At 37.5% G+C, this 26,028-nt stretch overlaps 1 protein-coding gene and 1 non-coding gene across 3 annotated transcripts in view; one reads left to right on the forward strand and one right to left on the reverse strand.

Annotated features, from left to right (window-relative positions):
* ADAM9 (ADAM metallopeptidase domain 9) overlaps nt 1-26,028 on the reverse strand; it is a 103,281-nt gene that overhangs the window by 56,776 nt on the left and 20,477 nt on the right. The window contains exons 4-11 of one of the 2 annotated variants that reach the window (XM_036838671.1): nt 18,181-18,259; nt 12,181-12,257; nt 10,964-11,159; nt 9,263-9,328; nt 7,258-7,329; nt 4,471-4,640; nt 1,226-1,307; nt 563-696 (exon numbers count right to left, since the gene is read on the reverse strand). In XM_036838671.1, coding sequence (XP_036694566.1) covers nt 563-696; nt 1,226-1,307; nt 4,471-4,640; nt 7,258-7,329; nt 9,263-9,328; nt 10,964-11,159; nt 12,181-12,257; nt 18,181-18,259 — 876 coding nt within the window. The remainder of the gene's footprint in view (nt 1-562; nt 697-1,225; nt 1,308-4,470; nt 4,641-7,257; nt 7,330-9,262; nt 9,329-10,963; nt 11,160-12,180; nt 12,258-18,180; nt 18,260-26,028) is intronic. The other variant, XM_036838672.1, reaches the window with a different exon arrangement.
* On the forward strand, nt 13,795-13,867 carry TRNAR-CCU. Its single transcript has one exon. It is a non-coding gene; the product is annotated as a tRNA-Arg (tRNA).

Consider the following 26,028-nt stretch of genomic DNA (forward strand, 5'->3'; position numbering starts at 1 on the left):
AAACAATGCAACCAACAAGGGATTAATTTCCAAAATATACAAACAGCTCATACTGCTTAACATCAAAAAAACAAACATCCCAATCAAAAAAATGGGCAGAAGATTTAAATAGACATTTCTCCAAAGAAGACATACAGATCACCAACAGGCACATAAAAAGATGCTTAATATCACTATTATTAGAGAAATGCAAATCAAAACTCAATGAGTTATCACCTCACACCAGTCAGAATGGCAATCACTAAAAAGTCTACAAATAATAAATGCTGGAGAGGGTGTGGAGAAAAAGGAATCCTCCTATACTGTTGGTGGGAACGTAAATTGATGCAGTCACTATGGAAAACAGTGTGAAGGTTCCTTAAAAAACTAAAAATATAGCTACCATATGATCCTGCAATCCCATTCCTGGGCATTCACCTGGAGAAAACTCTAATTCAAAAAGATACACATTACTCCAATCCAAACAATTCACTGTTTATTTTTAGCATTAAACAAATGTTCAATAAATAGTTTTAAAAAAGAAAAAGGAAAAAGAATAAAAAGAAAGAATTCAGTTACTCACGATGCTCCTGAATTCATGATGCAGCTCTTTGCTCCACAATAACAATCTCTCCCATCATCATGATTCATTCCAAGGTTATGACCCAACTCATGAGCAACAATGGATGCAAATGTCTCCACTGTGATTTGCCCAAACTGCCCAAACACAGGAAGGTATTCATTAGGTTTCTGAACAAAAAGGATATGCTTTTTGTTTCTCAGATTACTTTTTCACAAAAGGAAATTCATCACTACAATATTGATAGCCTACGTGATAAAGCAAGCATCCAACATCAGTGTGTAGATATTGCAGTCTAGTAGGAAACTGGTGTGACTTAACATACTGATGATAGAGATAGACTCTTTAAGCAACAGATCAATTCCTTTAGCATCAACAGATTATTCATGGTGGTTGATGGGAATACAAGTTCATTGTTCTGACTTAATTTTCTCAAATGGAGCCTCTGTTTCCTCATCCATAAAAAGTGAGGTGCTAATAAACACACAATAAATATTAGAAAACTTAATCCAGTCTCCAGGGAAAGAACACATCTGCCACTTCTACCATGTCCCTCATAATAGCCAAAATATTGCTGTAAGGACTAGGAGAGGAAGTATAGAGTCACTGAATGCTGGACATTTCCTAATGCAGATTCCAAAGATGAACATCAAGAACAAAACGTACCACGTTAATCCCGCCCGCGTGGCTCCTTGAACACACTGTTCCCACAAACGCCATTCCCGCGGTCCCACCAAAACCTTTCTTCCTAGATGAAGAGAACAGGTAAAAGTTATAAAATTTACTTGGGGAGGAAAAGGTACACATTGCTCCTATTTCTTTGGGTAATCTTAAACTGATTGGTAGACCCTACGAAAACTGGGAGAAAAATGGCAAAGGTAAATAACATTTTAAAAATGACAATTCAATTAAAGACATCTCTTTTTTATTATCAGAGTGGAGATTAATATTACAAATTCATTTTTCAGACAAATGAAGATACATTTTTGATATCAAACCAAGTTGTTTTGTACCTTCTAGATGAAAAACCTTCCTAAAATGCAGTATATTTATTTACTCAAAAACTCTATTGAGATCAAGTAACAAAATGACATATTCACACAGGAGGCTGCAGGCAGGGAGCACAGGGAACAGAAGAGTCACGATGGTCTCCGTGTGTCTGCTCAATCGTCGTGGACACACCTGTGTCTAAGGACCTGGTCCCTCTGCCTGGAACTCTCCTCCCCAATATACAGCCCTAACTCACTCCCTCACCTGCTTCAGGTCTTTACACAAAGGTCATCTTCTCATTGAGGCCTTCCCTCGCCAAGTTACCTAAAATTTCAACCTCACTCCCCCCAATACTTCTATCTCTACCCTCCCTGCTTTATTTTTCCTCCTTACTACTTATCATTATTTAGCATATTATATACACTTATTTACCTCACTTATGAGATAAATCTCCTCCACCACAATATGAACTCCATGAGAGCAAGAATTTTTGTCTGTTTTGTTCACTGCTATACCCCAGAGCCTAGGAATACATCTAATAAATATCTTTTAAATGAATGAATAAACCCTTCTCTCGGGCATCTGAACAGCCGGGACAAGACGCCTAGAGATACTGACATAAGGGGATTGCCAAGAAAACATTTTTAGCCAGATCACCCTGTAGTGAACCCCACAGTCCCCAAGCCCCACTTATGTCCTCAATGCTTCCAAAAGGCATTTTAGTACCCCATTCCTAACCACAAACAACCAGGGATTATCAGACATCTGGGAAATGCCTCTAACATGGCAGATGGAGAACAAACAGAGGAGACAGCTTGGTAGGTGTGGGTGGGCAAAGCACAGGGAGTGTGCCTGGTGCCTGTCCCTTTTGTGAACGAGAAGGCGTGCTCACCGCCAGGGTATGAGGACACTCCCAGGTGCAATTTTACTAAAAATTAATAAAAATGTCAGGATCAAGCTTATGTGGTTATGGGGCCATAAAAATCCATTTAGGCATTCTCAGTGCCTTGCTTTAAATTAACTGGTATGACTAAATAAATAATAAATAAATAAAATCAAGGGAAATTTCTCCTCAGAAAATCTTTTGAGTTTTAGGTACCATCAATATCAAGGGAGGCAAAAATTATTACATGAAACATTTTTTGGCAAAATGTCAGCCCACCAACCAGAAGATTTTTAAGAAGAAAGAATTTTTTTAGTATTTTTAAGTGAGGGTTTTGTATTAACTTTTGGAATATATTTGTATTAAGTGATTACATAAGCTTAAGTTTTATTATGGTTCCATGAAAATACTATGTAGAAAGAAGAAAATTTTAAAAAATATATCAGAAATATCTCAAAGAGAGTTTAAAAAAATTATTATATCCATGAAATAAGAATTTGACCAGCTCTCTTCTCTTCTCTTCTCCGCCACCCTATGTACAGTTAAATTTGCTCCTCGCCATGTTTTCTCACAAGACTTTCAGGATCAAGTGATTCCTGGCCAAGAAACAAAAGCAGGGAATCGTTCCATTCCCCAGTGGATTCAAATGAAAACTGGTAATAAAATCAGGTACAACTCCAAGAGAAGACACTGGAGAAGAACCAAGCTAGGTCTGTAAGGAGCCTCGCATATGAGGTGGCACACATTTTTGCTGGGTCAAGGACACTTGCATCTTACCATATCACTCTGAGAACATCACTACTACCCAAACAGCTGGATGGGTTTTATTAGGAAAGTGATTTTTCTCTTTGTGTCAGTGTTTCTGCACTAATGCTTTGGCTCAGTAGTAAATATGTGGAACCTTTTGTTGGGAAAAAAAAAAAAAAGAATTTGACCATATAAAAATTTTAAGGGAAAAAAAAAAAAAATTTTTAAGGGGGACAAAAAAGAACTAAATATTAAACATTAAAAATAAGATAGCTGAAATGAAAAACTCAATAAATACCTTAGAAGGTAAATTTAAAGAAATATCCAGAAAGCAGAACAAAAAGACAAAGAGAAGGAGACAAAAGATAATAAAATTAGAGGACAAGCACAAGAAACTCAATAGCTGAGTAAAAGGAATCCCAGAAGGAATGAAGAATAAAAATAAAGAGGATGAAATCATCTACAAAATAATTTGAGAAAAATTCCTAGAACTGCAGTTTCAAGATTGAAGTTACCCACTAAGAACACAACACGATGAGTGATAAAAGACCTACACCAAAGCATAGCATCAGGAAAATTTAGAAGCCTGGGAACCAAGAGAAGATCCTACAAGTTTCGAAAGAAGAAAGAAAAAAAAAAAAAAAAGGCCTCATACAAAAGATCAGGAATCAGAATGAATTAAAGCTTCTCAATAGTAATTCTGGAAGTCAAAAGACAATGGCCATGCCTTCAAAATTCTGAAGGAAAAAATTTCATGCCTAGAATTTTATACTCAGCAAAATAACCTGAAATTTACAAAACAAACTAGAAAGCACACCTCTGAAAAACTGAGTTACTTAAGCCCTAGGATAATCAGAGTTCAAATTGAGATTAATTTTTTATTAATTGAAGTACAGTTGATTTACAATGTTTTGTTACTTTCTGGTGTACAGGAGATAATTTTTAAGATCTGTTTCGAGACCGTGAAACACATTTTCCAACATGCAAGAGGTCAAAATTTTTTCTTTCAATATATCCTTACACAAGAAGAAACTAGAAAACATGCCATACCAAAATGAGGAAGTAACCCAAGAAAGAGGAAGAAGGACATGGGAGAAAGTTTACAGAGCCTCCAACACAAAAGAGAGGTCTTATTATCATACTGTCACTTGTCCTATAGTAGCAAAAATTTCCCTCATTTAAATGAATGCTCAAAAACCTTAAGAGAATATGATTCTAATAAAAGCAAAAAAGCAAAAATTATTATTCTGACCATGCCATTAATAGTATCTTTAAAAAAAAAATCACTTACAGAACTAGCTGTGCACTGTCATGTCTCCGACGTGTTATAAGAAACTTTTCCCGCCACTGTACAAAGTTCCCCAACACATCACCCGCACCTCCAATTATGTTGATCAGATTTCCATTTGTCCAAATCTCCAGCCCAACTAGCACAATTCGAATATTTAACATGATGTACATCTGGAAAGAAAACAAATAAAAATATATAAAATTTATTAAAGAATCTGAGAATAATTCCTGGTTATATATCCGAAAAAAACAAAAACACTAATTCGAAATGATATGTTAACCCCAATGTTCACAGCAGCATTATTTACAACAGCCAGGATATGAAAGCAATCTAAGTGTCCATCAACAGATGAATGGGTAAAGAAGGTGAGGTATATATATACACATACATACAATGGAATATTATTCAACCATAAAAAAGAATGAAATATTTGCAGCAGCATGCATGGACTCGGACAGTATTATGCTAAGTGAAATAAGTCAGAAAGAGAAAGACAAATACAGTACGGTATCACTTATATGTGGAATCTAAAAACATACAACAAACTAGTGAATATAACAAAAAAGAAACAGACTCACAGATATAGAGAACAAACTAGTGGTTACCAGTGGGGAGGGGGCAATACAGGGATAGGGGATTAAGAGGTAGAAACTATTATATATAAAATAAGTTACAAGGATATATTGTACAACACAAGGAATAGTAGCCAATATTTTATAATAACTATAAATGGAGTATAACCTTTAAAAATTGTGAATCAGCATACTGTACACCTGTAACGTATATAATATTGTACATCAACTATGCTTCAATAAAAAATAATACAATAAAATAAAGAATTTGAGAATATCTTTTAAGTAACACAACTGCTTAAATTTAAAACAGGACTCCTCCCCTCCAAAAAAAATTCCCTTCAATATAATGAGACTCTAACTTCTCAAGGGTCTCAGTTTCCTCATCCATAAAACAAAAGTAAAGTTTCAAAATCCTTTTTATCTTCCATTCCAAAATCTGACAAAGTCTGGATATTTAAAGTTTTGGGTATTTTGATTCCAAAACTTTCCCTAAACTAATGCAAGCCTATTTATAGTCCATATTTAGCTCACTTAAGGTAAATATTCATATATTTCACTACAGAAATATCAATGAGGTTGATTACAAGGTGCTACCCCAGGACCCTGTTGGAGGTGTAATGTAATACATAGTGAACTATATGTTATAAATGTATGCGAAGTGAACTATATTACTTATCTAAACTCTTATCTAAAATTCTAATGACATGCACCCCAAAGGTTTCAGATAAAGGATTATGGAACTCGTATCTATTTCACAGAGATACTGTGAGGAATAAATGAGTTAATAAATATAAGGCAATTGACTCAGTTTCTAGAATGTTATAAATATCCAATAGAATGCTATCATTATCATCATCATCATTATTATGCTTGGTATTCGTATTAGGGGAACAACTTAGAGATGAAATTATCTTATAAGGACATGTAGCTAATTCTCCAATATCTCCCATTGGATGAATAAACTCTAAAATCTCAAACCAAATCCCTCCTTCCCCCCCCATCTCTCTCACACACATAGACACACACACACACACACACACACACACACACAGTGTCATATTATAGTTTCAGAGGAGGCAGCCTTATTTAAAATAAGATTCTCTCAGTAAAAATTCAAAGATCTTTTTATAAATACCAAAGTACCTTAGCCTATCTGCTATGAAATAAAAGTCATATTTTATGGCAAGATGAGAAAAATTTAAACAAATACATTTTTCTCTGCCCTTTGGCCTCCTCTCTCCCCGCACTATGCATTGTGTATCTGCATTAGGCATCGACCAAACCTCCCCCATTGGCAGAAATACCTGCTCAACCATAAAGAGCAGCATGCATGCTCCTAGCATCAATAAGACAACTCCTTAAAAGATAACATTCCTGGGCTTCCCTGGTGGCGCAGTGGTTAAGAATCTGCCTGCCAATGCAGGAGACACGGGTTTGAGCCCTGGTCCGGGAGGCTCCCACGTGCCGCGGAGCAACTGAGCCCGTGCACCACAACTACTGAGCCTGCACTCTGGAGCCCGCGAGCCACAACTACTGGGGCTCGCATGCCTAGAGCCCGTGCTCCGTGCCGAGAAGCCACCACAATAAGAAGCCTGAGCACCGCATCAAAGAGTAGCCCCTACTCGCCGCAACTAGAGAAATCCCGTGCACAGCAACAAAGACCCAACGCAGCCATAAATAAATAAATTGATTAATTAAAAAAAAAAACATAACATTCCTTCTTGACCTGTTAGGGGCCACGATGATAATTAAGTCTGGATTGTGTAAACTGTCAATAATACCTCATTGAATGTACAGCTCTCTGTCTCAAAAAACTTACATAACTGTACCCTGACTTCTAACGAGGGGAACAGTTCTCAGAGCTTTCTGAGATGCTCTTCCTGGGTTTTAATCCTCAAATTTGGCTCAATAAAATTTTCCATTTCTTTCTTAGATCAGCTGATGAATTTTTTGTTGACACTACTCTAAAGATAAAGTAGATGCTAATTCGAAATCTCTTGCTTGTCTCAGAGTCTCTCTCTCTACAATTATACTTTACTTTTAAACATAAAAAAGTTACAAAACAAATTAGAGAGCAGACCCCTGAAAGACTGAGTTACTTACTTAGGCTCTAGAATAATCAGAGTTCAAAATGAGACAATTTTAAAATTCTATTCAGAGACTGTGAGAGGAGAGGACAGAATAATCCCAGTTGATAGAAAATACAACTCACGCTATCCAAGTAGTTTGCTAAAAGAATCATCTCTTCTCGCACCGCAGTCTGGTTTCTTCCCATCATGTCATACTGAAAAGCAAAGAAGGGAAATCATTATCACCAAAGCAATTTAAGAATAAAATTTCTATAATCTCTTACAATGAAGATAAGAATCCAAATATTTCCTCTGAACCAAAAACTGAGGCACTTAGACATTCTCCTGCATTTCAAACTAATAAGTCTAAAGGATACATTTTAGTGATAAATAGGAATAAAAGCAAAGCAGGTACGTGGGTGAAATGAATAATAATGAAAAAGCACTGAAATCTTAATTTTCTCCAAAGCAGTACAACTTTAAAATGAGTTTTGTACTTAACAGTCTTTAATTCATTTTAATGCAAAAATATTTTCAAGCATTTCACAAAGGTAGAGTTTAAAACAATCAAAATGCATAGATAAAGGAATGAAAGACAATCTGAAAGACTTCCTGATCCTTTCACCTCTTAGGCTAACAACATTACCAATAATCAATTTCTAAACTCTGGGCTAAATTAATTATCAGAGATTAACCAACGTTCACTAGTGAAAACATTATATGTAGATACAAATATAGAGATATATAAAAGTTTAACCATATTAAGCCAAACAGTTGATTATGACTGATTCGCTTCTTTGAGATCTAGCTAAATCCAAATGTCTATTTTAATATTATTTTAATATAACCAATTTAATAACTAATTAAAAGAACATTTTTAAAAGAATATGTGGTTTTGCTCTATGATAAGGGCATTAATACCAGAATATATCAGATTTTATTAATTAGACATTTTATCATGATTCTCCTAAACAAGAAAAAAAAATTTTTTAATACATTTGATAAGGTTTGATTAAAATGGAACCATTTTTATTTTGAACCATCTTCTACCTATGTGGAGAGAGTAATAAAGAAAAACTTTTCAAATCTCTATTTTTGTCACTTGTCCACAACATTCTACAGGAACATTTTACACATTATCTGGGACAAAGTTCATGCTTGTTCATATTCCTTTATGCTTCTTCCTTCTACACTTGAGGATAATGAACCTATAATGAACAAATCTGAATATATTTCTATCTCTTAAAAATATGGCTTTTTTTTTTCCAGTCTACATACAATAAGGGATTTTTTTTTAAAACACCATAAAAATCCTCAAAACTGTCTCTGCAGGTTACAAGAAAGGACTTGTCAATCGTGTTAAGTTTCTGCAAACAGCTTATTCGCACAAACAACAAAGTTGGCAGTACAAGTCAGACAAAACATTTCAAATAATCTATAGGTTAAATTATATAGCAGCTGTATCTAAACTTGATAATGCTGTAAATGCTGAAATAGATACATAACTTTTTTTTAGTTGAGTAAAGCACAATTCTTAAGTATGAATAAGGAAAATGCCCTGGTGTTATCCTGTACAATAGAATAAATAGTAAATGCTAAGGTGACCCATTCTCTGCTCCCTTCTAAAGCATACCAGAACCTGGAAGTTTCCTAACTCTTAAATACAATAGACAGATAGATAGATATCTCTTAGAGATATCTTTCTCTTAGATAAATAGTTTTCTATCTCTTAAATAGGTTAGCTGAAATTCTAGAAAGAAAAGCAATTTTATTAGGCAACAAAGCAATACCTGATTAACTGGGTTTATCACCACAGTCCTTTAAATGTCTCTGAAAAAGTCTGAAGAGCTTAACTGAGAGGCAGAACAGTTTCACTTAGGAAATGTAGCATATGCAAACCACCCAAAAGAACAGGGGGAAGAAAATCACCAGTAAAAAATAAAGGTAGAGGTAATCTCATTTGCTACATTCAGTTCTGGAGGTATTAGGAATATCATGTATGAATATCAAGAAAAAAAGTCATTTTAGTTTTAAAATTACATTTAACAAAAATCAATACAAATACGTTATATTTAATATTTCCTTCATGGGATGCTCACTTCTCATCTGCTTTTCATGAAAAAGAAGAAAAACTGTCACCAATCCTACCCTTTCCTTGTCTACGACAATGAACAGCTCCACATAGCGGGTCTGTGGCAGGAGAGCTCTTCTTCTCTGTCAAACACACAAACATTATAAAGGCAAAAGAAAAAAAAAAAGGTATAAGACTACACGTTTTTCATACATAATGATCTTACCCTAACCTCTAGTCACTTATTTCATGTCTGTTAAGAACTTCATAAAATGATTTTAACACATCCTAGATCAATAAAGCCAAAAAAACACGATTTTTTTTAAAAAGTGATATCTGCCATCTGTACTGATCTGAGAAAAATTCTATCCAGTTAAAGATAATATGAGTTATTCAAATTTCCAAAGCAGAATAACTAATCTTCTAATATCTAAACTACACACACACACACACACACACACACACACACACACATTTTAATAGGAAACTCCATCACTTTGTTGGGAGTAGAAGACAGAATATCTGCCAATAACCTAGAGCAGAAGGAAGGACAAGGTTGTCATTTTCTCTTGTTGTTGTTGTCCTTTATTTATTTTTTTTCCTTCCAGTTTCATTGAGATACAATTGACACTGACATACAAGGTTGCCACTTTAAAAAAAAATTAGTTTTGTGATTTTACAGAAATTTAGATAAAGTATAGAATGAGCTAAAATTTAATGTTTTCCAATGATTAAAAAGAACAGTACAAAAGTCAAAAGAATGAATGGCACGAGAGGCAATGAAAATAATGCCATAAACTAGTATGAGTTAATTAAAATACACCAGAAGAAGAGGCACAAGCCTCTTCTAACACAGCGACATCATCTCATTATGTAGAAAGCCGCCTTCTCTGCAACTGAGGTTCCTCTGGTCCTAGAAACAGTTCAGGTTAAGAGACTCCTGTCAAGAGTAAGCCAAGGAATCCTAAAGAAGTCTCAAACCAGGGATACCACGAGTGTCCCTGGAAAAAATCTGAGATCATTAAAGTCCTAAAACTCAATCTCTCTCTTTCCCTCTCTCTCTCTTTCTCACTTTAGAGCTCCAGAATTACCACTCCAGTCTGTGTAAAGCATATCCACATCAAAAAGCTCACGGCTGGACTTCCCTGGTGGCGCAGTGGTTAAGAATCTGCCTGCCAATTCAGGAGACACGGGTTCAAGCCCTGGTCCGGGAAGATCCCACATGCCACGGAGCAACTAAGCCCGTGCGCCACAACTACTGAGCCTGTGCTCTAGAGCCCGTGAGCCACAACTACTGAGCCTGCGCTCTAGAGCCCTCGAGCCACAACTACTGAAGCCCACGCACCTAGAGCCCATGCTCCGCAACAAGAGAAGACGCCGCAATGAGCAGCCCGCGCACCGCAACGAAGAGTAGCCCCCGCTCGCCGCAACTAGAGAAAGCCCACGCGCAGCAATGAAGACCCAATGCAGCCAAAAGTAAATAAATAAATAAATATTTTTTTAAAAGCCCACTGCTTTCTCAAAGTAGCAATGACAAAAAGAAATACAGTTACTGTTTAAGACTTAAGCCCTAGTTTCCAAAACACAGAAGCCTGATTGTACTCATCTTGCTGGCGGGAACTGCGTATTGCTTGTCTTTTTATCCCCTTAGTACCCATCACAATGTCTGGCACACAGTTGGCAAAAACACAGTAATAACAGGTATTGGTTTAAGGCACAAACACATCATTTTTTTTAAACTTGAGTCTTAGCCATGAAGAAATACATTATGTCCTTACTCGAAGCAGCTGAGTGACGCTAGGAGGCTCTTCCTCTTCATCCTTTGTGGTTTCTTCCTCTATATCCTTGTTGGAAACCCCACATTTCACAGGCTCTTTGTGGACATCATCCATTCGATAAAAGATGTGCTCAAAATGAGAGCTGTTTTGCAGGGGTTCAATCCCATAACTCACATTCTCTATATGCAGCAAGCCTCTAAGTGTTGTATTACACATACACAGTTTTTTAGAATGAAGAAAAAAAAATACACAGGAAAAGGAATTAAGAAACCTGAATAAAAGTCCTACTTCTTAACATATGTAAGAAGGGGTAGAATGGTATAGAGAAAAACAGAGAGGCTTTAGAGGCAGGCAGACCTAAACTTAAAGCACAAGATGACTACTCACTAGCATGACTGCCTGAAAGTTACCTAACCTCTCTGAGGGTTTGCTGTATAAGGAAAGGCAATTCAGAACAGTGGCTAAAAGTGTGAAGTCTGGAGCCAGAGGACCAGAGTTTGAATCCCAAATGTTTCCTACTAGCCTTAGTTTACATTCTCCATAGAGTTGTTCTGAAAACTAAATTACTTAATATACACAAAATACTTAGAACGTTGCCTGGCACACAGTAACTGTTCTACAAGTATCATTACTTAAATGGAGATAGTAGTCATAGCCATCTTATATAGCTGGTTTGAGAATTTAAAGTAATATTTCTTAGTTCAATCAATCATGCAAACAATCAACCAGCCCAGTGTCATACTGCCTGGCCCTTAATAAATTTAATTTTAATATTATTATCACTTCACTTGATACATGGTATGATTTCTCTGAACCTCAAATTGCTCACCTAAATATGGAAATAATCAGCCCCTTTTCACAGTCATTATGCACCTTAGATGAAAGAATATAGGTGAAAATTTTATAAACCTAAAGGGTGACAGAAATTTAAAGTATGCTTTACTTTAAATATTTTAAATAAATAAAGTTTATTTAGTGGACTCAAAAAAATGAAATTTTTTCTTTAGTTATTAAAATTCATCAACTGCAAGATTGTCCTAAATAAACATGCTGAAAATGACATCTGAAACACAGCTATAAAGACCTTCAGCAACATCAAAGTAAAATCTAAATTTAAGTCCCCTAAAATGACTTGATCTGGAGACAGAGATAGGTAAAGGGGAAAGAAATAAGGGAATGAAAAAAAAAACAAAAAATTGATAAAGAAAATTCCTTACCTGAGTCCAAAACAGTTGCTAAGAGCAATGGATGAATTATAAACGCCCTCCACGTATCCCCGATAGTGACAATGATTCTAAATGATAAAAACTGTATTATCTTCAAATACTGTTACATTGCTGAAAATCATCATAGAAACTGCAGAACTAACAAAATTATTTAAGGTCCATAAACTAAAAATTTTTATTATTGGCATCCCATAATTATCACATGGCATTCTTTGTACTATCTTCAGACTGTCTACTATCACCCTACAGCTACACAAATGTTTAGGCAGAATTCCAGAGGACACTAAGTACAAACAACTCTACTCCTATAACTAGAAGCAGAACAAGGAAGCATAACGTCATGTTTAACATTTTTAATCACAGGCAAGAAGATGCCACAGCAGCCAACTGAAATCCAATACAGAAGAGGACCTTGTGACAGGCTAATGACACCAAGGGGGAGAAAATTCAGTACACGGCAAAAACAGTGACTTTGATCCGATGATTTTCTTTTCTTCATGTAAGCATACTGATTATACTATTATTATTATGTTATACATTTAACCATCTTTAAAAATTAAAGAGACTTTATCCTTAATCTTGAGCAAGAAATTGACCAGTGGAAATGCAAGCATATCACTTACTAATATCAGATTTTTTTCGTACACAATGAGATTTTTTCATCTTTAAAACAATTGTAAAGCACTAAAAAAAAAGCCAAGGGAAGTGGGAGGAGGAGGAGGAGGACCAGCCCTGCCAGACCTTATGACATATCATCGGGCCTTAATAATTAAAACAGTAGGGTCCTGGTGGTGCGTTAACTGAGAGACCAACTAGTGGAGCAGAATACAAAGTCTCAAAATAGACTGAAATACATGTGGAACCTTATATGATAAAAGTGGCATCTCAAATCACTGAGGCAAAGATGCACTTTTTAACAAGTGGAGCTCAGCCAACCGGTTAGACATTCAAAAAAGGATAAAAGTAGATCCATACCTCACACCATACATAAGAATAAGCTCCAAATGGATCAAGAATCCAAACATTTAAAAAAATGAACCCATGAAAGAACTAAAAGAAAACATGGGTGAATTCCTCTTTAACCTGGCATAGAGAAAGACTTTCTATCACTCAAAATCTAGAGTCAACAGAAGAAAAGACTGATAATTTTCACTGTATTAAAAAAATTTTTTTTAACTTCTACATTAAAAGAAACACCAAAAAAACAAAGTCAAAAGACAACTCAGAGACTGATGAGAAGTATCTGTAACTTTTATCATAGATAAAACTATACTATATTATATATAATACAAAGAACTCTGAAACATTAAAGGGGAAAGATTAAACCCAATAGAAGATGGAGCAAAAGAGTTGAACAGACAATTCACAAAAGAAGATATAAAAATGCCCTTATATAAATGAAAAGATTTTCAATTTCACTAATGATACAGTAAGAACCCATGAGTCTATGCTGATATAAACAAATAAGAAGGAAAAACTCTTCCTTACAGTAGAAACCACCAGTGAATACAGAAGCACTGATGAAATTAGGAAATCGCCATTTTGACAACCATCATAACAACTGATTCAGGCAAATACTAAATACTAAAACTAGTGGGCGGGACTTCCCTGGTGGTCCAGTGGTTAAGACTCTGCACTCCTAATGCAGGGGCCCCGGGTTCAATCCCTGCTCAGGGAACTAGATCCCGCGTGCCGCAACTAAGACCCAGCGCAGCCAAAACTAGTGGGTAAAAATTTGAGAAGCATTGGGATAGTTACTAAGCTTCAAAGTATCTAATCAAAAAAGGCAAAACACAGTAACTTTACAGAGAAGAAACCTAGCAGACAACTCCTTAATCATCAATGTTAACACTGTCAGTGATAAACTAATTGCAGCACATGCTCATGATATGATACAGAGAACGGCTCAATGTCCCTTCAGGGTGGATTCCTGCCAAAAGTGCATAACCTGAATCCAATCATGAGTAAACACCACACAAACCCAAATTGCAGGACGTTCTACAAAAAGTCGGCCTGTACTTCTCAAAAATGCCAATGTTGTGAAATACAAGGGAAGACTACGGACTTCCGGATTATAGGAAACGGGAGACCACTGAGCACAACACGTGAACTTGGATTTCCTATCACTATAAAGTACATTATTAGGATAATGGACCAAAACAAATACCAATAAGGTATGTAACTGAGTAACAGTATTGCTTCAATGTTAACTTCCTAATTTTGAGAATTATACTATGGTGACGTAAAAGAAATTCTTGTTTTTAGTAAATTTACACTGACGTATTTAAGGGTAAAGGGACACCAGGTGTACAATATACTCCTCAGGAAAAAAAAAAAAGAGAGAGAAGAAGGGATAAAGTACATGTGATAAATGCTAACATTTGGAGAATCTAGGTGAAGGGTATGCACAAATGTTTTCTACTATTCCTGCAACTTTTCCTATAAGTCTAAAACTGTGAACATTTTTTTAAAAATTAAACAATTATGCACTAAACAACACAGGTGAAATTTCAACATTTTACAACTTTTTCCAGTGTGAGGCTATTTACAACCACTGTTTTCTTTGTTGCTTTGTAGTTAAAGTCTAGCTTTGATATTGTCTTCTCACTGGAGGAAAAGAAACACCTCTTCTATTACAGATGAGGTAGCACTTATGAGACAGTAATACAGTAACTCACAGCGCTCAAAAATTAAATGCTTCTCACTTCCACTATAATAGAAGCTCTCATTTGACATGACTGAAATCCAGCACTTGATCACTCAGTCTACCAACTTGATGGTATTTCTTTAATAACTTGGTTTTATTAAATCTTTCCAAAGCCTTCAATTTAGTTTTTTAAAAAATCAACAAATCCTACTTTGCAAGTTTACAAAACATCCAATTGAATCGCATGATTAAAGGTATAAGTGGCATAAACAGTTTTGGAAACACAAAAACTGTAAGCAAAAATCTCAACTACAGGGAGCAGAAGTACTCAGAAGTATCTGAGAAGAGCCAACCAGCCACAAGAGTCAGCGAGCTTGGGGCAGTCAACAAATTTTTCAGAGGAAAGAAGGAGCATTAATTAACTGAGGGAGTTAGTTGAGAGACTTTCTAATGCATTTGCAAGGTACCCCAAAGTTCAAAGACTAATACTAATTTGGAGTTTTATTTCACACAGCAACTCATATCAAGTGGTTATTAAAACTGTGTTTCTTTGTGAAAAATGGCCTTGTGAAAGATGCTGATGATGAAAGCCACATAAGAGCTTTACAAATTAATTTAAATAACAGAATCACAGGGGAAAGCATTTACATTTTCTCAGTGTAACTTAACTGCATTTTATGAACAGAAGTATATTCCATGATGATATCTGACAATGTTGCCACACACAAAAAAATCCCAGTACCAAAGTTTTAATTACTATCTCCAATCTATAGTCACACTTTTATCTATTTGAACAATATTCAATAACCAATAAGTGAAAGGCTCCATCTGTCTTAGTTTATATTTTTCAAACACCCAGGAAAACATAATTAAATTGTAATACTTTACGATAACAGTTGCATAAATTTCTATAAAACTGAAATCTATTTTTAGCAGTTTTAAGCATATAAACTTTCAATAATAGTAAAAAATAATATTTATTGAGTTCACAGTTGTCGGACTGACTGTTCTAAGTAGTATCTTACAAGTATTAACTCATTTAAGCTTTCCAATAACTCCATGAAGTTATAATTATTATTCCCATTTTAAGGTGAGGATTCTAAGGCACAAACAGGTTAAAGAAACTTGACCAGCAAATAAATAATAGAGCCAGGAATCAAGTCCAAGCAATGGGTGTTACCAAAATCCAGGCCAAGAAACCGCTCCAAGAGAAAAAATGCCTTTTTAAAATCACTGCTTTTGTTGAGTGGCATAAATTATGTGGTCTTGGGCTTCCCTGGTGGCGCAGTGGTTGAGAATCTGCCTGCCAATGCAGAGGACACAGGTTCGAGCCCTGGTCTGGGAAGATCCCACATGCCGCGGAGCAACTGGGCCCGTGAGCCACGACTACTGAGCCTGCGCGTCTGGAGCCTGTGCTCCACAACAAGAGAGGCCGCGATAGTGAGAGGCCCGCGCACCGCGATGAAGAGTAGCCCCCGCTCGCCGCAACTAGAGAAAGCCCTCGCACAGAAACGAAGACCCAACACAGCCAAAAATAAATAAATAAATTTAAAAAAAAAAAAAAAAAAAAAAAAAAAAAAAAAAAAAAAAAAAAAAAAAAAAATTATGTGGTCTTTGGTCTCATGCTATAGCAATCTTCGGATGGATGATTGGATGGATGGATGAACGGCTGAACGGATTATCTGTGTTCTGGTTTATGCTATCACACACATTTAAACCCCTCTACTATTTTGCTATTAAACAATGGACAAACAATAAAACAAAACGAAACAAATAAAGTAAAACAGTGGACAAACAGAACACTAAGATAAAGGAATCAGAAAACGGGCCAGCAAAGGATGGATCTAAGTCAGCACTGCCTTTTTTTTTTTAAGTACTAATAATTAATCTAAAATAAAGGTTTTCATAATTCAAAAAGAGTCATGTACCACAATGTTCATTGCAGCTCTATTTACAATAGCCAGGACTTGGAAGCAACCTAAGTGTCCACTGACAGACGAATGGATAAAGAAGGTGTGGCACATATATACAGTGGAATATTACTCAGCCATAAAAAGAAACAAAATTGAGTTATTTGTAGTGAGGTGGATGGACCTAGAGTCTGTCATACAGAGTGAAGTAAGTCAGAAACAGAAAAACAAATACCGTATGCTAACACATATATATGGAGTCTAAAAAAAAAAAATGGTTCTGATGAACCTAGGGGCAGGACAGGAATAAAGGCGCAGACGTAGAGAATGGACTTGACACGGGGAGGGGGAAAGGTAAGCTGGGACGAAGTGAGAGAGTGGCATGGACATATATACACTACCAAATGTAAAATAGATAGCTAGTGGGAAGCAGCCGCATAGCACAGGGAGATCAGCTCGGTGCTTTGTGACCACCTAGAGGGCTGGGATAGGGAGGGTGGGAGGGAGACGCAAGAGGGAGGGGATATGGGGATATAAGTATACATATAGCTGATTCACTTTGTTATACAGCAGAAACTAACACAACATTGTAAAGCAATTATACTCCAATAAAGATGTTAAAAATAAATAAAATAAAGGTTTTGCCTTCTATTTATTTGAAGAGAGCTGCAAAAGTGCAAAACTAACATAAACAATTCCACCTAGCAAAACATAACAAAGCTCAGGGGAAAAATAATACATGTTTAATGGTAACAAAGATTTCTCATGAAAACTATAGCAAAAAATAATAATATATAATACCTAACTGCCAAAAGGGACTTTAAGACACTCTTCCCAACTAAAATTAGAAATGTTTATGCTCTAATTAAATAACACATAAAGCTAAGTTGACGTCTGCCAATTATTTCAAGTATTCCTGGCCAGTTCTGTCCTCAGGAAAACTCTGTTCTCTGATGCAAAAAGGACCACACTTCTTAAGAAAAGAATTGTTTTCAGCAAAAAATCAGAACATATAATAGGAAACAAGTGTTTGTTCTTTACTAAGTACTAATGACAAGTCAAATGGTTTAATAAGCAAGTAAGATGTACCTTAAGAGGCATCAATTTTCAGCAAAATAAATAAAATAAAAAATAAAAAAATAAATCAAACTTTTCCCCTTCATAATCAGTAAGGATTATCATTAAATAGAAGATTATTTTCCTGGTCTTTTAAAAATCACTTGACCATGGAGAACCAGGAGAGCTGTAAGGTAATACAGTTTAATTTATGTCAGTGTACTCACACTCCCACCCCAGGACAATGCCATATATAATAATATCAAAAGAGGCCCTTGGGGAAGCACAAGGTAACAGCCCTGAGTACCTGAAGAGAACGCACTTTAAAATTATAATTGTTTTAAATTCTGCTATAGGGTCAAGAGGAAAATATATTACCTGTATATCAGGGTAGTCAGAGATCAGAGCCCCTTCCTTGTTGTAGGTATAAACTACAAAATCTTTGGGTAAAAGGTCCCTGCAAGAGGAATAAAACACACCATTTAAAATTATTTTATCTATTTGCAACTAAGGACACAACTTATAAGGCATTATTTCCAGAAGAGATGAGCAGGAATAAAAACTTTCACCTGATAAATTGTTATTCAAAGAAGGAGCTACCGTAAAACTAAAAGCTCATGAAGGGACTTGCATCTGAAATCATGCGCATTACTCCCTCAGAAAGAATGGTAACGCTGCACACTTGTTCTCACGGTCATAAAATGCTGGTTGCATAAAAAAATACGTAACATCCTTAAAGTTTTCTGATACATCTCATAGGAAAAGTATAAATTAGGTTATATAGTACATCATATTTCTAGAAGAAAATAAATGATTTTACCCTCTTTTAAATGTCCTATATAAAGAAGCAGCACTCCTTTCCTTGACCTCCTAAGTATGGGGGCAAAATCTGTGTCAGCTGTTGGAGGAAACAATCATTGCTGATTCCTGAAGCTTCCTTCCATGTTAAGGTAGACTGATAGTGGAAACCACACGTGCAAAATAGGGTTAGCTTTGTCAACGAAAATATATCCAATGATGCTTGTTGAAGGTGGTAAGGCAGACTTCATTATCGACATAGGTATAGGGACCACTGCAAAGGGATTTTACAGGGCGGTGGGGAGAAAGACCAGGCTCAACTCCAAATACAGCATGGGGAAGTGGGAATTTAAAACCAAGGAGCATGGTGAGGGTCAGTGGATGGAAAATTACTAAGAGGAAACAACAGGGGTGAGGGGCATTCTGACTAAACCAACCTAACAGATTCTTGCTGAGGACAGGCCAGGGTGATCAGACATCACTGGGCGGGGAAGGAGAGTAGAAGATAAAGAACCTGATCAGACATCCAGAGCGATCAGATATGGTGGGGAGGGGGAAGTTCTTGCTAGAACTAGATTTTACAACAAACTACACTGATGGACCTAGGAGAAGGTTCAGGAGCCTGACTAAAGTTTGGTCAAGCAAAGAATCTTTGTCAGTCTCCCTTCTTGTTCAAGGAAAGAAAAGACATTCTTCTTTCCTCTGAATGATACAAGTCCATTTCCTCACTCAGTTGTCTTTTGTTCATTACAGAGCAGCTGAATCATCTATTGGAACCTGACAGTAGAGGATATTTGCTGGGTGGTGCTAGCAGTCAGGCATTTAATGAGGGGTGTTGCTATGAAAAATAAAAGAAAAACAAAGATTACTAGTTAGAAACCCAGTTTCTGAGTCCAGGAGGAAACCATCAAGATTTTTTAGACTTGAGCTTGGAGCATCTTCAGGTGTTAGACTGAGGTTGGCACTGGCCACCTGACACATTTTCCTAGTTTGCAGTTTGAATGTCACTGGTGATAGCATCAGGTATAACTGATGAATGTCCTGAGAGGTCCACACAGCAGGAGGCATGAAGCTTGCCCATACACGATCTATTGTAATCATTTTTTTTTTTTGAAGTTTCTATCAAGTCTTCCAGCTGCAGAGTGACAGAGTTTCGGGAAAAGGGCAGTTTTAGTTGTCAATGATTCCGAATCAGAAAGGGACAAAAATTGGAAATGTTAACTTAGAGAGTTGTAGCCAGATACTGGAGGAAACTAGAAGAATTCAGGATTTGGTAAAGCTGGCAAAATGTTCAAGATGAAAGCAGCAACAGTTCACTATAGTTTTCCATTGAAACAAACAAAAAAAAAGCACATTCTCTCTACAGTCACCCCCATTTCCGTGAAAGATAAAGTAAGACTAATTTGTTTGCAAGGAAGTTTGGTCTCATTAAACTTGGCCTGGTTATTTACATAAGTACAGCAAAAATAGTGATTGACCACATAGTACCTTGTGTGAGTTTGCTTTGCTGGAGCATTGCCTCTCAAGGCTAAGAAGCCAAGTCCAGAACTTGCCACCAGATCTGACTGCGATACCTATAGATTTGGGTGAATTCCTCTCTTCTGAAGGTCCCCCAAATATCCTGAGGTTCCTGGGCCTGCCAGAAGTGACCTTCCTTACTCACCTGTAAGGCAGGAAGCCCTGTAAGCCAGGAACAGGATGGTTCTTCCAAGGGGAGCTGTATAAACATTGCCTTCTTAAAGTCAACCTTAGTTCCTTAGAGCTATCTGGTCATATCTGATTCAGTACACGTCATTCCCAAATATGACATTGCAATCAAAGCCTTGGTAATATAAGCAAGGTTTCCAATTGCTTTGTGTTACAAGGAGGATAGATTTTGACTGAACTTATGCAAATAACTATACTGCCGTGAATATAAGATGTGTTAACACTTCAAATAAACCTGATTAGTTCAACAACTCTCTTTTTATAAGGAGAGAGACAAATCCTTTGAGACTTTCCAAGGGCCGTTTTGGAAATATCAAAGTTAGTTTGGGGTCAAAGAGACTCCACTTAGAATTTGATTTGGGGAAATTGTCAAAAATGCCAAAAGGTTTGAACCCTTGACTAAATTGGATCACAGGTGTCACTGTGAAACAACACTTAGCTGTCCATTTAACCAAAGTCACAATTTAAAGATTTCAAGGCAAATACAGAAAGTTACACAGTTACTAAAAAAAACAAAAAACAAACTCTTAGCTCTCTTAATATTGAGAAGATCTGGTTTTCTTAAATAATCAAAGACCTGATAAACACATGACACATAGGAAATTATCTTAAAACACAAAATCTTATCTTCCCAAGCTGATTACTTAAATGGAAAGAAAAACAACCTTTTTTACCATTTCCTATTAAGAGGAAACCAATAATCTAAGAAAACCTTGTGTTTTAACAGAGAAAGAAAACCAAATTCTGGTTTTGTATCAGTGTACTATTAATACTAAGGCAAATTAAACAAACAAACAAACCAAAAAACCTTACAAATAAATCCATCCAATATTAGCCAGTTTTGACCACACAAGGAAAGATTCCTTTTCCAAGGTCCCTTTTCCACAAACTTTCTTTAGAAATTTTCTTACATCACTCAGTTTTTGTCCTACATTTTTCTTCTTTCTCATTCTAGAACAACCATTCATTCTACTTCGGGACCAAATTATTCTCTTACCCTTAGCAAAACATATCTTTCACACCCTTCCTTATCAAAAATACACCTTATATTTTCCTTGCATACAGTTTGTTTTCTTTACCCTTATTATTCCTGGTAGTTTCATTTATTTATAGTGATTAGATTTTTTAATCATTAGTAACTCTAATTTTCAGTAAAAACTAGGAAGCAGGCAATTGCAAACTGTCTGCTACATACTATCATTCTGTAATAGTCAATACATTATTTCATAATTTCTAGACATTTGTCTTTTTCAAATACAATTCCTCATGCTTACTAACAGACCCAAATATATTTAGCTTCTCTATACCATATGAAAACAAGATGCCAAAAGTAAATAAAATTAAATTTCTCTTCAGCAATTAATATTTCAATATTTTATCTTATTTGGAAATTATGTAGTCAATGATTATCCATCTTTGACTTAACTTCGTATAGCTTTAAGGTTTCAAGTTATGAAAAAAAATTTTGAAACTATTTTTCAGGAGGCATAAAACATAATTACCATTGAAAAGTTCATTTATAAACTTTTATTCCACTTACATCTATTTAATTTACTTGTTCTGAACATTTATACTTGAATTACTCATGAAAATTTCATGAGCCATTAATTAAACAAAGCTAGCCATCCATCATCTTAAGTTGTTTTTCTTGTTGACAAGTCATGCAAGTATCAAAAAAAAAAAAATCACAAAAGCGAAGAACAAAAAATTATATATTTATGGTTCTTTCCTCTTTTTTTTTAACTGCCATGCTTGACATCAAGCAATTCCTTTTTATTATACATTTTGTTCTAAGGGTTGATTTATAATTTATGATCTTAAATATCCGGTAGAGATAACATAAGCTTGTTTGAATAGTAAACATAGGTGGAAAAAATTGCATATCTGCATTACATATTTAAAGCCGACAACCCTGAAGTTGTCAGTTTATCAACAACTGTATCAACAATATAAGAACTAGCAAAAAAGATTATTCAAGGTCATGTGAACTTAAAAAAAACTTGGGTTAGTTTCTGTATTCCTGAGAGTTTTAAGAAAATAATTTATCTAAGTGCTCATTTATCTCTAAACCAATTTGAATAGAACTCTTTAAGGGATTTTATGAATTAATGTGATAACACCATCCAGAGGTAGGAAACTATCACACACCTATAACATATATATATAGAGAAATACATAAACATACAGACGCAAATAGAGAACTTAGAGTTTTCATTTTAAAATTTTAGCCATGAGTCAGTAAAACAGCAATACAATCTCATTTGTTTATCTCCACTTCGTATTTTCATCTGAATTGTTTCTGGCAAATAAAACAAGTTAAGGTCACCTGCCTACCAATACTTCTGGAGGAGACTTTTAAGATTTTCTTTTGCCATGATACGTAATCTTCCTTTGCTGTGGTCTAAATTTTAGGCAACAGACTGAAGAGACATCTAACTGCTGTCTGGATGTTTCCAAAGCCCATGTGAGTGGACAAATCATTCAGTTCTGTTTCCAAATAGCCTTTTGTTCTTCTTTTCAGACTCAAGTAGTTGCTTTCAAGGCTACCTGAGTTTCTTGAGAGCCCCCGATGGACGGCAAGGGACCAAAAATGGAAGTGACTGTGGGGAGCTGAGGGGCTGCAGTGGGAGGGGAAAGTCTGACGGGTGTGGACAGAGGGATGGAGGAGGTGGCGGTTTGAAGTGGGACATATCAAAGGATCCAAGGGAACTGCGGTGAAGACTGATGGTGGTAAGAGGAGGACGGAGGAGCAGAAGCAACAGGGAGGGAGCAGCATTAGAGCAGTCAACCTGGGGAGATCTCAAGTTTCCAAAAGACGCCAACAAAGTTCCAAATTATCCTCAGCAAAACATGCCAACAAGAAAGGAAGCAGACAGAGCTGGCACAGCAGAGAGTCAGCAGGATGTGAGAAGAAGTGGTTTACTTGGCTGAGAAGTTCCAATGGGGAGAAGCCAGATCCAAAAGAGAGAACAGAGAGACTTCACACAGAGTCAGGAAGCAAGGAGTTCCGGCCCAGGACATCAGGGAATAATCCCCATTCAGAACACGGAGCCAGGAGGACCTTCCAGCCCAGGAGGTACCTGTCGAAAGAAGCCTGGGTCTCTAACCCAACTTCAGAGGGTATACTCAAAACCGTAAATATCAAGTCAGATTCAACAGATGCTTGTCTGGAGCAATGGTTCAGGAGTCAGAGTCACCAATGGATCCCCGATCAGTCAGTCAGGACTGAAGACAAGGGCTTCAAGGTGCATACTTAGGGTCCAGAGTGAGAGGTCGGGGGGTCCAGTGATGAATCTGATCCTATACGAGTCATGGCGCCATGACTGTCAAAGAAAAAAAATATTCAGTGACACGTGTTAAAGATGGTGAGGCCAAGCTTATTCAGGACCACTGCAATAGGTATGGGGACACTGCAATGGGATTTTACAGCGGGGGACAGAGACCAGGCTCAACTCCAAGCACAGCACGGGCAGGCGGGAACTTGTACCCAGTGAGCAGGGTGGGGGTCAGTGGATGGAAAATTACTAAGATGAAACACCGCGGTGAAGGAAGCTCTGGCTAAACCGACTAACGGATTCTTACTGAAGACGGGCCACGGTGATCAGACATCACCCGAGGGGATGGTGGAAGATGAGGAATTTGATCAGATATTGAGGGTGGGGGGTTCTTGCTAAACTCACTTAGCAGGGTTCCAGCTAAAACTGGATTTTCCAAGGAAGTGTAGAGATGGACCCAGGAGAAAGTTCAGTAGCCTGACCAAAGTCTGGTCAAGCAAAGAACCTGTGTCATTTGCAGCAGCAATGGAGCAGCAGTATACTTATCTCCAAGGCTTACGGACAAGTCAGGGATGCAGGGTGCCAGCTAGTGGTTTACGATGTGACCCTTAACATGCTAAACTCCAGGTTCAGACTGTCTAGACTGTTTAAGAGATGGAGAGATCGATGGTTTACGTGCTGTTTAATCAGTTACACAGCCTGACTTTAGCCACGTGACCAGTATAGTATAAAAGACCCCTTCGGTAAACGTGTGCCTGGGCTACCCTGAAAAGATGATGCTTCAGTCATATCTCAGTGGTTTGTAATCTGAAGACAAAGCCCATCTGTGCAACTGAGAAAGGACCCTGGGGGGCTCTGTCTAGAACTATTCAAACCCCTTGATGATCTCCTCTGCTTTCTTTGTCCTGATGTCCTGTACCCTTTACCTTTATGAAAGTCTCCTTGAGTGAGCTTGGGAGTAGCCCGTGGAGTTTTGAGTCCTTTCCATTATCCAACCCTGTTCAGTCACCGCCCTGTCTCTCCCCTCTCTCTCCCCAACACATACACACTCTTTGCTCCCTCTGGTGGTGAATTTAAAAAGAATAAACTGGAGATGGTACTTGGCTTTGCTCTGCCCTTCCTCTTCCTTGCAAGTCACTGCCTGCCAGTGGGACCACAGATTCCGCCACGCTCCTCCAGGAGCAGGCCTGCCACCGTGCAGGCTGACGTGAGTGGCTGAATCTGCCTAACCCGGGGTTCAGGACGGGCAGGTCCATCAGGCTCTCATTCTATGGTAAATCCTCTAACCCAGCCCTTATCAATAATAAAAGCGGTATTTTGACCTCTTATCTAACTCACCCTTTTAGTTTATGTTTAAAGTTGTTGAACACAGGCAGAGAAAAGGTGTGCTATCTTCTGCCCCACAACCCCCAGTCCCTGCCAAATAACCCAACAGAAGTAATTATGTCCACCCCTCTGCAAGGAGGCGTCATATCTTTCAGCAAGGGATTCATGACCAAAAAAGGTTAAGACTGCCATTGTAGAGGCCCTGGGAGGAAAAAAATAAGCACTCACTCAAACAGAGTCCCCCCCTTCATTGATAGCCATAATAATAGGCTATCTACCCTAACTCTTTTTCGCTAGTGATCATTAGCTTTGATGACTGCCTTTCAAAGACATTCAAAGACCTGGCCTCTCTTAACAAATGCCTGGAAAAGTACATTTGCCCACTAATTCAAGAAGCATAGGGGGGGACCTTCAAGATAGCAGAGGAGTAAAACGTGGAGATCACCTTCCTCCCCACAAATACATCAGAAATACGTCTACATGTGGAACAAGTCCTACAGAACACGTACTGAATGCTGGCAGAAGACCTCAGACTTCCCAAAAGGCAAGAAGCTCCCCACGTACCCAGGTAGGGCAAAAGAAAAAAGGAAAAACAGAGACAAAAGAATAGGGATGGGACCTACGCCTCTGGGAGGGAGCTGTGAAGGAGGAAAAGTTTCCACACACTAGGAAGCCTCTTCACTGGTGGAGATGAAGCTTCAGAGCCACGGAGGAGAGTGCAGCAACGGGGGTGCAGAGGGCAAAGTGGAGAGATTCACGCACAGAGGATCAGTGCCGACCAGCACTCACCAGCCCGAGAGGCTTGTCTGCTCACCTGCCAGAGCAGGTGGGGGCTGGGAGCTGAGGCTCGGGCTTCAGAGGTCGGATCGCAGGGACAGGACTGGGGTTGGCGGCGTGAACACAGCCTGAAGGGTGCTAGTGCGCCACAGCTAGCCGGGAGGGAGTCCGGGAAAAGGTCTGGACCTGCCTAAGAGGCAAGAGACCATTGTTTCAGGGTGCGCGAGGAGAGGGGATTCAGGGCACTGCCTAAACGAGCTCCAGAGACGGGTGCGAGCCGCAGCTATCAGTGCGGACCCCAGAGATGGGCATAAAACGCTAACGCTGCTGCTGCAGCCACCAA

Source organism: Balaenoptera musculus, chromosome 21 (assembly GCF_009873245.2).
Source record: "Balaenoptera musculus isolate JJ_BM4_2016_0621 chromosome 21, mBalMus1.pri.v3, whole genome shotgun sequence".
Classification (NCBI taxonomy): Eukaryota; Metazoa; Chordata; class Mammalia; order Artiodactyla; family Balaenopteridae; genus Balaenoptera; species Balaenoptera musculus.